Source organism: Haliotis cracherodii, unplaced genomic scaffold (assembly GCF_022045235.1).
Source record: "Haliotis cracherodii isolate W230 unplaced genomic scaffold, xgHalCrac1.p SCAF_31, whole genome shotgun sequence".
Lineage (NCBI taxonomy): Eukaryota > Metazoa > Mollusca > Gastropoda > Lepetellida > Haliotidae > Haliotis > Haliotis cracherodii.
This window is the reverse complement of record NW_027266288.1, coordinates 773,373-791,747: the sequence shown is the minus strand read 5'-3', so window position 1 is coordinate 791,747 and position 18,375 is coordinate 773,373. Positions and strand designations below refer to the sequence as shown.

The following is an 18,375-nucleotide window of genomic DNA, read 5'->3' as shown; positions in this document are numbered from 1 at the left end:
AGAAACTTGTGGAGCCTTAAATCCGTCTGAAGTGGATTTTTTATTGTTTTACGGCGCACAATTTCCAGAGACAACCAGGAAGTGACATCGTGATTCTAACATCCCCAGTGTGGAACACATTTAAATGTTCAGCTTGGTGTCCCATTGAACGTTGAATTGAGGGGCAGGCATGAGACGAAGACGGCCTGTAAATAATTGAGTCTGGAATTGGTTGCTGAAAACCTATTCTACCCCGGATCTTCACAGTAATTCACAAACACATGCTACGATAGTCAGAATTGTACAATTCTACTATTAGCAGACATTTCTTATGATTATCAATAAGGTTTTTGTTGCTAATATTCAAACAACATGGATCAACAAACAGACAAAATGTCACACACAGACTCTATGTTATTCCCCATCACATACGGAAGCTGCATGCATAGATTTATATAGAATTCCAAAATAAGTGCCCAAGCACACAAATTAGAAAAAACCCCATTATTTTGTTCAAAATTGGGATTTATTTTCAAGTTGCTATTTTCCTGAATATAGAGGTATTTTAACATTGTATTTTAACACTGCATTCATGAATAATGTTAAACCATGCATTGAAGCCAAATTGGAGAGGCGGTCGGGTAGCCTAGCGGTTAAAGGGGCACTGATCTAACGCAATTCCCCGGGACTGGTTGTTGCCTTTGTTATTGTTTTTTCCCAGTGAGTACCCGGATGTAAAGCAGAAATCTAGACTAGCTCGCGACCTCTGTTGCGCCATTCGTAAGCGCATTAGTCACTTTTATGGATACCGGTAGTAATAAGAGCGTATGGTCACATTGATCAACAAAATGAAATACAGTTTTCGAGATAATAAGGAAATGTAGGCATCTTTGTGGGTAGCATCGGTAAGGGTGACGAAGTTTTGATAAGTCACTTGCCTGGTAATTTTGCGATTTTCGTTTACACTATTTTGACTTGCAACACAAAGTAAATATTTCACCTGAGCATTGCTTTTTTTATAGTGTGTATATTTATTTACTGTCAAAATGTGTAACATATTTATTAAACGTCTAAATATTCAGTTATTTTACAAAGTGACTGAAAAACATTTCCATCTGTATTATTATGATAACGAATTCCAAACATTTTGATGTTTAATGTCATCACCAAGAGACTGAAAATGTTACGTTGAAAAGTACATTTCTATGTTGTTTGGCTTCTAATCCTACATAATAATCTGTTGTGATGTTTGTAGGCCCTTTTGATCGTCTTAATCAATCTGGACAGATTTTAGTCAAAATGACTGAAATATTTACACATTTTAAAAATTGCCTGAGAGAATCACATTTTACAAATTGACGGTAATCTATACACGCTTACAAAGGAAATGACCTGTGAAAACAACGTCTATCGCGCATTGAAGAATTTCCCAACCAAGACGTAGAAAAACAAGAACGAATCGGTTCAAATGAAGGAAAACAAAATGCAAATACCATAATTACAACTTACCAAATTTATGTGTATAAATAGGCAGCTTCCTTATTCGAGGAATGTATCCATGAATATCCACACAAAGGAATAGTATCCCACTCGTCTGCAGCTATACAAAATAACTTATGCGATGTCACGTGTCTCTGTAACTATCAAATATTCTAAAAGATATATATCGTTTCGGGTGTCAAGTCTCAAGGGTCGTCTGAGAAAGGCCACGTGACAACTATTTTCATTACGTCGAGGGTTCCTAAAAAATCCATTGAGCTTGATAACAATGAGCAACCAATCAACGTATTATCAGTTAACCCTTTGAACAAATTGTATGTTGTTTTTACATCGACAATTCACGCCATGATATGAGTGTATTCCCTTTGTTTTAGTAAACCTAGACATGTAAACACTCACTTTTGACATATCCACTGTGCAAGATAACAGTGATTAATCAATCAACGTATTTTCTGTTAATCCTTTGATGACTAGGAACGATCCGTTGATTTACAAAAAAAAGTAAATCAACTGATCATTCATCTCTTTGCTGGGCTGCCACGTGCATATTACATAACCTCACTTCAAACCTGGATTTAGATTGAATAATTACCCAAGACACAATAAATGCCAAATGAGAACCTTTGTCAGGTAATCTAAGTGGTGCTACCACTAATTGTACCTGTAATAAATTCATTAACTGAGCATCAAGGGAATGACGACAAATACACAAGTGTAGGGTTATACGAGAAAACGTGTATGACAACAAGGGAGTAGTAATCGTATTACACAATCCGAAATCCGAAAATGCTTTCACTGCATGGATACTTTTTTTAGTATTAAACTATAACCATCTGGGGTATTTCCAAATGACGACTTCCGATGAGCTCCGCCGTTCTTTTTGTCTGTTTGTTTAGGCTGAAGAAATTATTTAACATGCGCCCTTTGTCGAATCTTTATAGATCACAGTTAACCAATCAGTGTTTATGCAAAAATGCGTAAAAAAAATATTGCCTCCAGCCTCCAAGTTTATTTAGCTGTCCTTGCAGACGGTAGCCCAGTCTCTGGTCACGCTCAGTTGCGTTGCGTATCATCCGGGTACTCACGGGGGAAAAAACAATAACAAAGGCAACAACCAGTCCGGGGAATGGCGTTAGATCAGTGCCCCTTTAAGGCATTCGCTTGTCACACTGAAGACCCAGTTTGATTCCCGACATGGGTACAATGTGTGAAGCCCATTTCTGGTTTCCCCTGCCGTGATATTGCTGGAATATTGCTAAAAGCTGTGTAAAACCACACTCACTCACTCCTCCAAATTGGTCCTCAACATAACAGCATCAACTGGGAAATGTTTAATTCCAAAATAGGAGTTTTTTCTGACATGGGGCTGAATATGGCCTCAAAGCAAGTCTAGATAAAATGCTGATGTGAAACAATTCTCTACAACAGCCTGTAGATATGTCATGCTGGTTTGAGATCTGGGTTCTTTGATTGTGAGGTCACATCCCCAATGTCTTGTGTTTCACAGTCTACAGTACTCTGGCCACTCTGTCCAACAAACGCAACACTACTGCCATCCTGTGATGTCACTTCCTGTTCAGCATGGTGTTCAGCTGCAGTTGTCTCCCCCTGGTCATGTGACTGCGTTGTCTCCAGGCTCTGCTCCATCTTCTTCTGTTTGTTGTAGTCTTGCTTAGCGGCATCCAACAGAACATTAGACAACAGGAACCGAGTGTCTCTTTGCTTTGCCTGCACCGGTGGCCATGGGTTCCCTGTAACATGGGAACAAAGGAAATAATGAATTTTCTTTGTTTGTTGGTTTGTTGGTTAACACCTCACTCAGCAATATTACAGCTATATGACGGCGATCTGTAAATAAACAATGTTTGTTTGTTTGTTTGTTTGTTAACGCCGCACTCAGCAATATTACAGCTATATGACGGCGGTCTGGAAATAATCAATTTTTGTTTGTTTGTTAACGCCCCACTCAGCAATATTACAGCTATATGACGGCGGTCTGTAAATAATCAATGTTTGTTTGTTTGTTAACGCCACACTCAGCAATATTACAGCTATATGACAGCGGTCTGTAAATAATCAATGTTTGTTTGTTTGTTTGTTGTTCAACGCCACACTCAGCAATATTACAGCTATATGACGGCGGTCTGTAAATAATCAATGTTTGTTTGTTTGTTTGTTTTTCAACGCCACACTCAGCAATATTACAGCTATATGACGGCGGTCTGTAAATAATCAATGTTTGTTTGTTTGTTTGTTAATGCCGCACTCAGCAATATTACAGCTATATGACGGCGGTCTGTAAATAATCAATGTTTGTTTGTTTGTTTGTTTGTTAACGCCGCACTCAGCAATATTACAGCTATATGACGGCGGTCTGTAAATAATCAATGTTTGTTTGTTTTTTTGTTGTTCAACGCCACACTCAGCAATATTACAGCTATATGACGGCGGTCTGTAAATAATCAATGTTTGTTTTTTTGTTGTTCAACGCCACACTCAGCAATATTACAGCTATATGACAGCGGTCTGTAAATAATCAATGTTTGTTTGTTTGTTTGTTTGTTTGTTAACGCCACACTCAGCAATATTACAGCTATATGACGGCGGTCTGGAAATAATCAATGTTTGTTTGTTTTTTTGTTGTTCAACGCCACACTCAGCAATATTACAGCTATATGACGGCGGTCTGTAAATAATCAATGTTTGTTTGTTTGTTTGTTTGTTAACGCCACACTCAGCAATATTACAGCTATATGACAGCGGTCTGTAAATAATCAATGTTTGTTTGTTTGTTTGTTTGTTTGTTAACGCCACACTCAGCAATATTACAGCTATATGACGGCGGTCTGGAAATAATCAATGTTTGTTTGTTGTTCAACGCCACACTCAGCAATATTACAGCTATATGACGGCGGTCTGTAAATAATCAATGTTTGTTTTTTTGTTGTTCAACGCCACACTCAGCAATATTACAGCTATATGACGGCGGTCTGAAAATAATCAAGCCTGGCCTCATGAGCATCAGTCCACGCAATTGGGATGGATGACATGCATCAACCATGTCAACGAGCCTGACCATCCAATCCCATTAGTAACATTTCACGACAAGTGTAATCGCCTTTAATGGCAAGCATGGGTTGCTGAAGACCTATTCTACCCCAGACCTTCACCAGTCGACTGTGGTTGGTTGGTTTGTTGGTTAACACCACTATCAGCAATATTTTAGCTATAGGACGGCTGTCTGTAAATAATCAAATCTGGACCAGACGATCCAGTGATTGACATGTATCCACGCAATTGGGATCGATGACATGTATCAACCAAGTCAGCAAGCCTGACCACCCAATCCTATAAGTCGCCTCTTACTACAAGTATGGGTTGCTGAAGACCTATTCTACCCCAGATCTTCATGAGTCGACTGTGTATTGACCTGGATTTTGTATTGCAATATATTGCCATACTTTAACCTGTATTGCAATACGTATTGCAATATATTGCCATACTTTAACCTGTATTGCAATACCTATTGCAATATATTACCAATTTACATTTTCATGAGTTAATCAGAGTTATACCCTGTATTAATGTCAGATACCATCAAGCTCCTTCCCAGCGCGTGACACATTTGTTATACTCTCAGTATAAAGAGATCTGTGAACTGGCTATCGCTGCGAGGAGCTTGATAGTCGCAATGTGTACACGCTAACTGATAAAAAGATCGTCAGAGGCAAGATGTATCAGAAATACTATTTTCCATCGACATGTCGATTAGGAACACATAAATATACTTATTAATATTTGCCCCAATATATTGCTACATTTACAAACGTATTGTTACTTTTGTAATACGTATTGCTGAAGATTTGCATCACAATATACCGGTAATACTGCATACCCATAATAATGATAATTTGGGCTGCCATGATATACCTACCCAACACAGGCAGACAGTCAGACATACAGACAGACAGATTTATTTGTACAAAGGACAACTGACCCATATGAATACATTTACATCATATATATTTTTATCTTATAGTTACCTAATTGATACTTTCTATTGTTGAGAACACGTACATTAAAAATTTGGCAAAATTTATCATTGTATCATCGATGGATAATTGACAGTCATTCTGAACAAAAATAATGATGATTGATTGTATTTATGCAATCATGACAAAATATACATTTGCATTGTACATGTATATAATACTGCAATTATTTTGTAATTTTGACTGTCAGCATTTAAAATGGGTGGATGGCAAATCTGACAGCATGAATGTGTATTTCTCTATATACAAATGTAGCAGAAGATCTGAACCGTTTCCATGTCATGATCCAGGATAAATCATATTAAAGGTATTATTCTCTTCAAAACAAACAAATGTATATAATGTATCTGTTTATCAAAGGGTGGGGATAATATCGGTTTGCATGCTATGGTCAAGGTTCTAACTCCTTTGGGAGTGCCGGACAGATGAACAGAAGGGCCAGTCCTGGTAGCATGGATGTATTGTCTAATGAAGATGAGCACAGGTATATAGGATGGGGACTTTGACGATCTTTAAAGTAAAACATAAGACAGCTAGCTACCCGGTGAATCGCAAAGAACAATGAAGAATGAAGTTTGGCTCATTTCACAATAATACATTGTTCTATCATAAAGTGAGTGAGTGAGTTGGGTTTAACTCCGCTTTTAACATTATTCCAGTTATATCACGGCGTGTCAGCTTAATATGGTAGGAAAGCCCCAAGTGATGCAGGTCTAAGACGTTTACCACTTCGGTGAAACCCACGAGCACGGGTATGGTGCACACAAACCTAGAAACATAATCGGGGCGAACCGGGATTTGAACCCACAATCATAGGTTTGTGGCGTGCCCAAGGGATGCAACTCTGCACCGCGAATCGCAGCGCCTTAGACGACTGGGCCACCCGTGCCCCCATCTATCATAAAGTCATTTCTGGAGATTTGAACATTGGCTCACACCTTGATGACGTCGTATATTGGACGACGTTATTTGTGAGGGGGAAGTGTCCAGTGAGTTATTCCCCATAGATGTAGCTGGACAACACAGATAAACATGATGGCCAAGAATTTGTAAATATTTCTAAAACTTGCACATTTTATCATCATCCTTAAAGAGGCTGAAAACAATGTTGAAATCTCATATGAGAAATAAATGACGAGTTTGGGTTGAGCTGTGCCTGTCATGGTTTATTCTCACCGCAAGTGTTTTATTGTATGATATACAACATCCTGCTCAACGTTTTTTATATGCCATCAACACATATAAAGAGGATATCACTACTTGTCCAAAAATCGCGCTATCTCACTTGCCGGCCTGTATGAATTGAGGACGTCCTACTGTTTGATGTGACGTCACATTCGTGTCAAGCCACAAGTGACCCTGTCCACACTTCACGTTACCATGGTGAGATTCTGATGGCCAACTTGTAAACTTAGTGATAAATTTGTTATACATGTATTTTATTTGCACCATTTTTGCCTGAAACTGTTTGGTTGGCATTCTAGAAGTTAATTAAGAAAAATGTACGATTTTATGGATAACAAGGTCTGGTTTATTTCATATAGCGAAGTTTCAATGTAGATTCTTTCACCATTATCAAGCTGGCTTGTCTTGAGCCTGTGAAGATCCGGGGTAGAATAGGTCTTCAGCGACCCGTGTTTGCCGTAAAAGTCGACTATGCTTGTCGTAAGAGGCCACTAATGGGATTGGGTGGTCAGGCTCGCTGACTTGGTTGATGCATGTCATCGATCCCAATTGCATTGATCGATGCTCATGTTGTTAATCACTGGATTGTCAGGTTCAGACTCGATTATTTATAGTCCGCTGTCATATACGTGGAATATAGCTGAGTGTGGCATTAAACAACAAAAAATACACAAACATTGCTCTTGACCTACCAAATTAGGGGTCTAAAGGACCCCAATAATTAAATTCAACAGACTCAACTCGATTATTTCCACACTGCCGTCATATAGCTGGAATATTGCTGAGTGTGGCGTTAAACAACAAAAAATACACAAACATTGTTCTTGACCTACCAAATTAGGGGTCTAAAGGACCCCAATAATTAAATTCAAGGGTCGTTACAGGAAATATGTTTGTTTGTTGTTTAACGCCGCACTCAGCAATATTCCAGCTGTACTGAGCAGACAATCCAGTGATTGATATTATGATCATCAATTGACGCAATTGGGATACGATGACATGCATCAACCAAATCAACAGAGGTCATACGAGTACTATTAGTGGGGGACAGCACGGAGAGGACCATTTATTGTAGGGGACTCACTGACAATTATTTACTGGCCGCCTTCATGTAGATGGAATATTACGGAATGCAGCGTTAAACAACAAACTGAGTTGAGTGTCTAGTAGGGCTGGGACGGGTAACTCGGGTTCCCAGGTCGGGTGGGTACTGAGTAGGACCCGGGTACCCACAGGACTACCCGGACCCGTGGTTAGTCATATGATATATTGTTTAAGGGGGCACTAATCTCTGGCCTTTTCTCAGCCGCTGGGGCTCACTAGCTGCCGTGAGTCAATTTCCTCGCTTACGAAACTGAGCGTGACAAGAGACTGGGCAACCATATGTAAATAAACTGTTTGTTTTACGTATTTTGGAACACTTGATTGGTTATCCGTGACCTATAAAGATTGCGACAATGACAAAAATTGTGTACAAATCTATGGTTACACTACAAGTCACTTATATTTGCGACTTTCCGACTATGCACCCATTCCTTCTGACTTTTCATATGGTTGAATAAAGATATAACTTAATTCAACTTCAGTGTATGCATGACCAGATAGTTTGATGCATGTATCTTAATACGTTTGCCAAGGATATGGTAAAAATATTTCCAATCTGACATTTTGTACCTGTCTCTTGAGACCTACCTCTTGAGACCTACAGAGGGTAGGGTCGGGTAATAGGGGGGTGGGTACCGGGGTATTAAATTTGGACTCGTCCCAGCCCTAGTGAATAGATAATTCAATGCTACAATGCTACAATAAGACAACGGAACTCAGCAGTGGGAAGCCAACTTGCTGTGTGCAACAACGGTAACTGCAACACCTGCCTCCAATAAAGGATTGCTGTCTTCATCGTCACAAATCAATAAATGACTTCACCATGATGGGTGATGCAGCCTATTGTACAATAGTTCTCACGGAGTTATCTCCCCTCCCAGCAGAACTTATATACTGGGTCCTCACAGTTAAACTAGCAGGCAGCAAAATAATTATGTATTTTCATTACTCCACAAAAACGACCTGCTGCAGATTTGGAAATGTCACTGAATGTTATTTGGCTCGAAACCTGCAGGATATTGGGCATATGTAAGGGCAATATATAATATGCTTTTTTGTTTGTTTGTTTGTTGTTCAACGCCGCTCTCAGCAACATTCCAGTTATGTGACAGCGGTCTATAAATAATCTAGTCTGGCCAAGAAAATCCAGTGATTGACATCATGGGCATCGATCTACACAATTGGGATATGATGACATGCATCAACCAAGTCAGCGAGCCTGACCACCTGATCCCTTTAGTCACCTCTTACGACAAGTACAGTCACCTTTTACAGAAAGCATGGGTTGCTGAAGACCTATTCTACCTCGGATCTTCACAGGTATAGAAAACAAAAGCCAATGTGATAATTGTAATGGCACAGTGAAAATAAATCCTCATTGCCAAAAGTGTACACCAGGATGGCAACTTCAATGTGTAGTTTTAAGCCAGTCATATGTGTCACAGTATAATTCCCATGAAACAGGAGACTGAAAATAACAGTATTTAAAGCGGTAAGAACTAACAGTTTCATTCTACTAGTCCTTATAATGATAACATATAGCAAACCCTTTAAAATTGGAAAATTTCTACTAGTCCTTAGGATACATTTACTATAGGGCAGTGTGGCAAGGGCTATAGGACTAGTGCCAATTTCTAAATAATGCTGTTATTTTCCATCTCAACATCAGGAGAAGACACATCCCCCGGTCTGGTGCAATTCGGGAATGGAGTTTGGCTACCTATACCCCACGTTTGGTTCATTGCCATCAGATACCTACAGTTCAGTGAAGATAAAATAATGCTGTTCAGTATTTTTGAATATCCCAAATCATGAAAAGGCACGACTTCACTACGAGACTGATCTGATTAGCAAGTTTCTACAAGATATATTCAATGGTTTTGGAGTTCTGCTCTGGAAACGAACCAACTTGTTGGCATGAAAACAATGTTGTTTTTTGATAAAAATATATATTCTTTTCATCACACATGCAGAAAATAACGCACAAAAAAGATGCTCTGTCTCGGTTATTGTTATTTCGACATGGCAGGGTTTTATCCAGGAGTTCAAACTAAAGGCGGGCGGTCGGGTAGCCCAGTGATTAAAGCTTTCGCTCGTCACACCGAAGACCTGGGTTCGAATCCTGACATGGGTACAATGTGTAAAGCCCATTTCTGGTGTCCCCCGCCGTGATGTTGCTGGAATATTGCTAAAAGCGGCGTAAAACCATACTCACTCACTCACTCACTCAAACTAAAGGCACTTGGCAGCAAACTGCTACAGTAAAGATCAGCCAAAATTGGCCAGTAAGTTTCATTTTGATCATTGACAGCATTGTCTCATCTTTGAAAGTAATTAGCTCCAACCTGGTGTGCGTGCGTGCGTGCGTGCGTGCACATGCATGTACAGAGCTTAAGTGTTAAATTAGTGATTTATTTGGCATATTTTATGGAAATATACAGATTATCTGGAGCTCTGATACGACAGAAGTTTATTGGTTTACAGCGGTTACCTTTAAATTCGAGAATGGCCATGGCACCACCTGGCCCAGGGTACTTGGTAGGGAGGTTCCACATGGACGTGAAGCTGTGCGGGCTGTTCTGGAACCGTGGTACCAGCACCTTGAACAGCTTGTGGATGAGGTCCTTCTCCTGGAGACAGACACCAGCAACCAACACTTTACAAGGCCGATTCCTATATTCTTTCTGATTCAAAGACTTTACAAGGCCGATTCCTATATTCTTTCTGATTCAAAGACTTTACAAGGCAGATTCCTATATTCTTTCTGATTCAAAGACTTTACAAGGCAGATTCCTATATTCTTTCTGATTCAAAGACTTTACAAGGCCGATTCCTATATTCTTTCTGATTCAAAGACTTTACAAGGCCGATTCCTATATTCTTTCTGATTCAAAGACTTTACAAGGCCGATTCCTATATTCTTTCTGATTCAAAGACTTTACAAGGCCAAATTCTTATATTCTTTCTGATTCAAACACTTTACAAGGCCAATTCCATATTCTTTCTGATTCAAACACTTTACAAGGCCGATTCTTATATTCTTTCTGATTCAAAGACTTTACAAGGCTGATTGCTATTTTCTTTCTGATTCAAAGACTTAACAAGGCAGATTGTTATATTCTTTCTGATTCAAAGACTATACAAGGGCGATTCTTATATTCTTTCTGACATGTCTGATTCAAAGACTATACAAGGGCGATTCTTATATTCTTTCTGATTCAAAGACTTTACAAGGCAGATTCCTATATTCTCTCTGATTCAAACACTTTACAAGGCAGATTGTTATATTCTTTCTGATTCAAAGACTTTACAAGGCCGATCCTATATTCTTTCTGATTCAAAGACTTTACAAGGCCGATTGCTATTTTCTTTCTGATTCAAAGACTTAACAAGGCAGATTCTTATATTCTTTCTGATTCAAAGACTATACAAGGGCGATTCTTATATTCTTTCTGACATGTCTGATTCAAAGACTATACAAGGGCGATTCTTATATTCTTTCTGATTCAAAGACTTAACAAGGCAAATTCCTATGTTCTTTCTGATTCAAAGACTTAACAAGGCAAATTCCTATGTTCTTTCTGATTCGAAGACTTTACAAGGGCGATTCTTATATTCTTTCTGATTCGAAGACTTTACAAGGCCGATTCTTGTATCATGTGTATTCTTTCTGATTCAAAGACTTTACAAGGCCTATTCTTATATTCTTTCTGATTCAAAGACTTTACAAGGCCAATTCTTAATTACAGCCTTAGTGAACTATGCTAAAAGGTCAAGGCCACAACAGACCCTCACAGCAATCGCCGTTTGCAGAGCTCTGTATACTATCACTACCCTACCACCCTATGAGCTAATTGCATAGTGATTTGGCCCTCTAGTGGGGTATGGAGCCTAACCCACCCACCCACCCTCGCCTCCCTAATTTTGGCCAGATGCAACTTTCAACACATAAAACACGTATGAAAATTATTTGGTTTTAATTCTTTCAACTTCATGCTCAGTGCAAAGATGTCATCTCTGAAGTAATTTAGTTAGATCATTACGTCATTCACATAAACTTCAGTCATAATATTCTCTTTATTTTTTAATATTTCGAGACAAAGTCGCAACAACAGGATATTTAAGCTAGAAATAGACAAGGGGAAACCCTGATGGTAACAGACAAGCTGACTTTGTTCGAAAAATGTACTTATATGAATATCACTGAAGTTTTGTTCAACAACAAAGATTTATAAGTACTTCATGGCAGTCACATGAATTACCGGTCCAAGCCTAATTTTACCGGCAAAAAAATGATAATTACCGGTAAACGGGAACACTAACACTGATGGCAGCGATAACGCTGGGAGTGTAACAAAGGTGTCTCGCACTGGGATGGAGCTGGCCATGACCGTACTACAAGGTGAAGGCCATGACCGTACTACAAGGTGAAGGCCATAACTGTAATACAAGGTGAAGGTCAACCTACCAGCAGCCAGTAGTCGGCCATCTCCATGGTGGGAGGATGCTGATCTCCGTGCTTCATCGCAAGCTGGATGAGCTGCAACAAACATCACATAAATAAAAACTTCTTAAGACCTCATATTTTTTTCGCTGTTTTACATAGGGGTGTCATGATAAATCGAAATATTGATATATTGCCATTGGTAAGCACTTAAAGTCAATAAGTTGATTGTTAAATCCGTTTTCTATCAATAGTATCAATTTCAGTTAGGAATATCAATAGTTTCGATTGTATTTACCATATCATGCGATTGAGTCACCAAAACATGCTCCGAGACGAGTGAGGATTAGAGTTAACTGCCATTGATACTAAGCAACCGGTCTTTCTTAAAGTAAAATGGCGGGGGGTGATCTAAAACTTCACATTTTATTTGTCGTTATGGTTATCACATTCAAAGGAACCTTCAGTTCCAAGAATTGATTCATATCTAAAATCCTTCTAAGATGATACACTGAAAACTATCGATATTTATCGCAATAGTTGCTTTCAATATCAATAGTTATCGCAATATATGCTTGCAGTATCAATAGTTATCGCAATAGTGATTTCCAGACCAAAAGTATCCCCTGGTTTTACAAGACTGACAGACAAAAATAACCAAGAAATTAGAAAAGAAAAAAACAGATATTTGCCCCCAAAAAACCTGTTATAATGGTTATCACCACTCTATGATGCAATGGTGAATAATAGGAATAACATCTCTATTTTACAGACCAGGGAAAATCACTGTTTTACATAACTCACAAATCTGAAATGAGCTGTTGGAGTTAAACAATTCCTGTCACTATGGTGGTGTAACGCCCATATGCTGTGTCAGGAATGACGTTGTTGACGGACTAGGTGAGCTAATGATGGTGGTCATTTGTGTAAGCAAGAGAAAATCATTATTTTGTTCAAAATCAGGATGTTTAAAACATACTTTCTTAAATTCAGGGGTATATTAACATTGAACTTTAACAGAGCTACAGATAAGCAGCGTATTTGCGTAAAATACCCTCCCAAAATATTCAAAACCCAATTACTTTCCATTAACTTGCATACAGAAATGGATGCATTAAATGAAAAATTCAAATGTATAAAAACAGCATGCGTAAATACCCAACAAAAAATTTTCAGCATGCATACATAGGCTAATTTCCAAAACACAATTATCTGGAGCTCTGTTAAGCTGATCTGAGGTCACACTGCACTGGGTTTAGAATGAGTGAGTGAGTGAGTGAGTGAGTGAGTGAGCGAGCGAGCCTCTTTTAACAGTATTCCAGTTATATCACTGCAAGAAGAAGAGTGAGTGAGTTGGCTTTAACGCCGCTATTAACAGTATTCCAATTATATCGCGGCGTGTCGGCGTGTCTGCAGGTGATGCAGGTCTCAGACGTTTAGCACTTCGGTGAAACCCACGAGCACGGGTATGGTGCTCACAAAGCTAGAAACATAATCGGGGCGAACCGGAATTCGAACCCACAATCATAGGTTTCTGGCGTTCCCAAGGGATGCAACCCTGCAAAGCGAATCGCGGCGCCTTAGACGACTGAGCCACCCGTGCCCCCTGCAAGAAGACTGAAGAGATGCAGGTCTTTGACGTTTCAACTTTGGTGACACCAACAAGCACAGTCAAGGTTAGAAATTAAAATAAGTCTGTTGGTCCAAGACTCGTAAAATTCAGAAAGGACGAGTGACATTTCCTTGTGGACTGCATCTCCATAGAACCGTAGCAGACACCTTTTATGGACTAGTGACAATTAAACTTTATTCCAAACCCTACATAACAAACCTGAAAATCCGTGAGTCAAAGGCGTTGGGGAAGAAGAGCCTAACATAGGTTCATTTCTTTGTCTTGCATTAAATAACTACAGGTGAAGGAGATCACACCTGGAGGTCTGTGAGCAGAACAACTCTGATCTCCTTCTGTGCGTGCATACTTGTTTTTAAACACCGCACTCAGCAATATTCCAGGTGTCTAACAGTGGCTGGTATATAAAATCGAGGCTGGACCAGACAATCCAGTGATTGATATTGTGAGATATGATCCACATTGTCGGTGTACACTGACTCGCCAACAACCAAGTCACCGATCTGACCACCTGATCCAAGTCACCTCCAATGATCAGCATAGGTTGCTGGGGACAAATTCAAACCTAAAAATAGCTGAAATATTTTATGCTGCTTTAAACACCAAATTAACAATACACAAAATCTAAATCTAAGCATGGTATCTGGTCATACCGGAAGCCTCCCTTGGTCTTGTGGTAGAGCGTCCGCCAGAGAGTGGAAGGTCTGTGGTTCGATCCCTTACCAAGTCATACCAAAAGACATTAAAAGATGAACGCCGCTTTTAACAGTATTCCAGTTATATCACGGTGTGTCAGCTTAATGTGGGAGGAAAGCCCCAAGTGATGCAGGCCTCAGACGTTTACCACTTCGGTGAAACCCACGAGCACGGGTATGGTGCTGACAAAACATAATCGGGGCGAACCGTGACTCGAACCCACAAATCATAGGTTTCTGGCGTGCCAAAGGGACGCAACTCTGCACAGCGAATTGTGGCGCCTTAGATGCTTGGGCCACCAGCAACCCCGGTCGACACAGACACAGACACACATTGCTATATAATCTTGAATGCGATGCTTAATCCCATTTCACCTCAACAGTACCATGCGACCAGCTCGATGTATGAAGTAACAAGCCCGAGGCAAAGAGAACAATTGCTTATCTCCCCTGTGAACCTGACACAATGAATGTGGCATATGGCAAAAGTCAGAAGTTGAAAAAGTCGATTTTTAACCACGGGCTCTGAGTGATCTAATAGTGGTGAAACGATACAGTAAGGACATGATATCATACGTATCACGATTCATGGGACATGATACGATACATATTGCGATGTGTATATTTTCAGCAAAACACATGGAACATTCTTGACAATAAATATTTCAGAGCAGGTTTAAAAGGAAAAGCTAGCTGTAGACACATGTTCGTAGCGGCTATTTTTAGTTGTGAACTTAAAACGTTAATTCCAACACATTTTGCGATATTTGACTGACAAAAATACATACTGGGGGTCATAAAACGAGTAGTAACTAATGGCTCCTAACTAATATATTTCAGCAAGTGTATCGTCTTGTATCGATACAGAAAACAACATATTGTGTATCAAATCTTCACATGAAAAGTCACCTCTATCATCCATTAGATGGATCCTTTGGCCAAGCGGACAAGGTGTCCAACCTTGAATCAGAAGATCTGCAGTAATAGACACTGCCACTGTCCCGTCAGTCCGAGACAAGAAACGATCTACAGGCATCAAAGTTTAAATTTTTACCAAGTATGGCTAGAGGCATTTTTTGCCTGGTAGCCAGTGGTAAAATCAGGAAGTCAAGCTAATATTGTAGGTAGCCAAAAGCATTTGGAACTATCTTTTATCAAATAACTATTATAAGAGGATCCTGATGGGTGGGTCCCATAAGTAGTAAGCAGTAAAATTTAGGGTACTTTTTCATTAAGCAGTAATTTTTCTTCTTTTTCAATAAAATCGTTGCGAAAAATTCCTAAATCAGCCATGGCAGGACATGGGACTTTTAATTCTGCTTTCGTTTCATCCTGACGATTCATATTTTTAATACCTGGTAAAATCTCAAATTGCTAAACATTCTAGACTGGTCCCCTGCGTCAGTTGCGCAGCCTGCTTTCTGTGGCGAAGCATTTGGGACAGACATTTTTTTACCATTCTAATCATTTTACGATAAGCAGTAAATTATTTATTTACATTAAGCAGTTATTTTTTGGTATTTTACGATAAGCATTTTCCATGTTTACGATAAAAAAAGATGACTTTTATGTTTACGATAGTGTTTGAAGGGTGTTTTACGTTAAGCATTAAAACCCATCACGACCCTCTTATAATATACATGTACAAGTCATAGCATTAGTCTTGGAATTGTATATTAGTGGAAACTGTACTTGATTTTGGTTATTTGTGACTCGAACAATGATGTAATTTATGTTACTAGATTATATACTAGGTATATCCTTGCTTTTACGCAAGTACAATTATAAGGACTCCTGGCGGTCAATCAAGATTCAATGTGCGACTAGCTACTGAAAACAATAAAATCTGCAAATCCTCATTGTATGTCAACCAAGTGAAAGTCGTTAGCCACGACTTACAAAATGATCGTCCAGACTTTGAGGGTTTGGCAGATCCGCTCGACTGATCTGCATCGGTCGACTGGCTATCATCACGCTTTCGCTACTTGTCTGAGGTTACGTATCGTAGCATTGTGAGGATAATGAGGTACATTGATGATGCAAGGTATTTATGTACAGTTGTAAACACCTTTCACTCAAATTTACAAGATGTTCTCAGTAATTAATCCTCGATTAATCAGTGTCAACTCAGTTTATTGCCTATTACAGTGATTGACCGATTGGACTATCATGTAGGTACGATGTATTTACAGCAATCAAAACAAACAAAGCTTGTCAGTGTAGTTCATCTTCATTGTTTTGCAACTGCAGACAGAAACTGCTCAGTCCTAACTGTTGATCATGTCCGGTCAAAATTTAAGAATGTCCGGACAATACTTTTTAAAATGTCCGGTAAGCAATATTTGAAACCGGACATTTGAGATTCCCAATCGGACATGTCCGGCGCATAAGACGGTTTCCAGACCCCTGATTAGGAGACATGTTTTCCACATTTAGCTGTTATTTTTTTTGTGTGTCTTCAAATGTGAAGAAATAGAATTTAGATCTAGTTGCCACAAGATATTTTCAAGAATTTTAGACAGTAGACAAATTTGACAAATTGAATTTTAGGTCGAATTGGCGACCGTTTGAGTCACAACTTTGAGGCCTGAATCTAGATTGACTGGCTGTTTTATCCCCAAATCTAGTTATTTTATATAATGAAATGAAATGATAACTAGTCAGATATGATAAATTTTACATGGTGTCTACCCCTGGTCTGTGGTTCAAATCCCATCACAGTATTTTACGGCTGCTATACATAGAAAAATAAACAAGTTGTCTTGACAGTTCCTAGAAACCAGGGAAAACACATTATGACAATAAAGTACAAACAGAGACTTGTGCAAGCTCCATCATCATCATCATGATCAATGAAATGTAGTATACAGACTAAGTCAGAGTTATCTCTTCAAATCTGCGATGACGAAGTTTTGGGTCTTCTGATTGGCAAGCGGTGACTGCATCGTATTTCTCAGGCAACTGATACATATTGCAAAGATATGTCTATGAGTAGTACAGCGCGTGGCGTCTTAACTAATCGAACAGACTCAACAGTTAAGACAATCAACACCCGGCTGCACCTTGTACGTGCGCTTCCTTACCCTCTCGGCATATCCCCTCGCCTCGTCCGCCGTACCGTGCGGCATCTCCAGTCTCTCGTGTCGCACCAAGCCGGTGACTATCTTCCTCAGACGCCTCAGTCTACCCTCAGGGCCGCTGCCTAATCCTTCCAGCGAAGCCATCTTCCGGGGACGCGCTCTGATCCCAAACCGTAACATTTTCAACGAAAGTCACTCTGCCGGACCATGCGTTTCTGCGGAGCTAATATTGAAATAGTTCCATAGATATAGTTTTCTTCAATTTCAATATTAATTGTAAAATTAAATGTAGACTAGTTCCCGTTTGCATAACGAGAGGGAGGGAGGCACCAAAATGTATGACACCGTTCTATTTTTTTAAATAAGAAAATATAAATTTGAACTTAGTGGGAGTGCTCATTTATTATACCGGGTGAGGACTTTTTTTTATTTTTATTTTTTTTTATATTTTTTTTGGTGGGGGTGTCCATAGAAAATAATGTTACATACAACGGTGGTGGTAGGGTGGTGTTGGGGTCGGGGTCGGCGAAATATGATAAGGCCAATCTCTCCCCACGCCTCCCCTCACTATGATAAATGACCAGTCCCTTTGTATATTAGCATATTCGACTGGTTGTGTTATTAGGGAGCGAAAACGTTTGTGCGCCAAATATACATTCCTCTTAGACTGGTCCCCTGCATCTGTTGCGCACAAGCTGGGGCGTTG

The 18,375-nt window shown here is 39.4% G+C and overlaps 1 protein-coding gene across 1 annotated transcript; it reads right to left on the bottom strand.

The window, feature by feature from the left end:
* Positions 1 to 1,996: 1,996 nt before the first annotated feature.
* Positions 1,997 to 17,878, bottom strand: LOC139477116 (large ribosomal subunit protein bL17m-like). Its single transcript, XM_071259662.1, has 4 exons — positions 17,673 to 17,878; positions 12,289 to 12,360; positions 10,312 to 10,450; positions 1,997 to 3,230 (listed from the first exon to the last, which is right to left on the bottom strand). Exons 1-4 carry the CDS (start codon positions 17,847 to 17,849, stop codon positions 2,920 to 2,922), a joined length of 699 nt encoding a protein of 232 aa, XP_071115763.1. The 5' UTR covers positions 17,850 to 17,878; the 3' UTR covers positions 1,997 to 2,919.
* Positions 17,879 to 18,375: the final 497 nt, after the last annotated feature.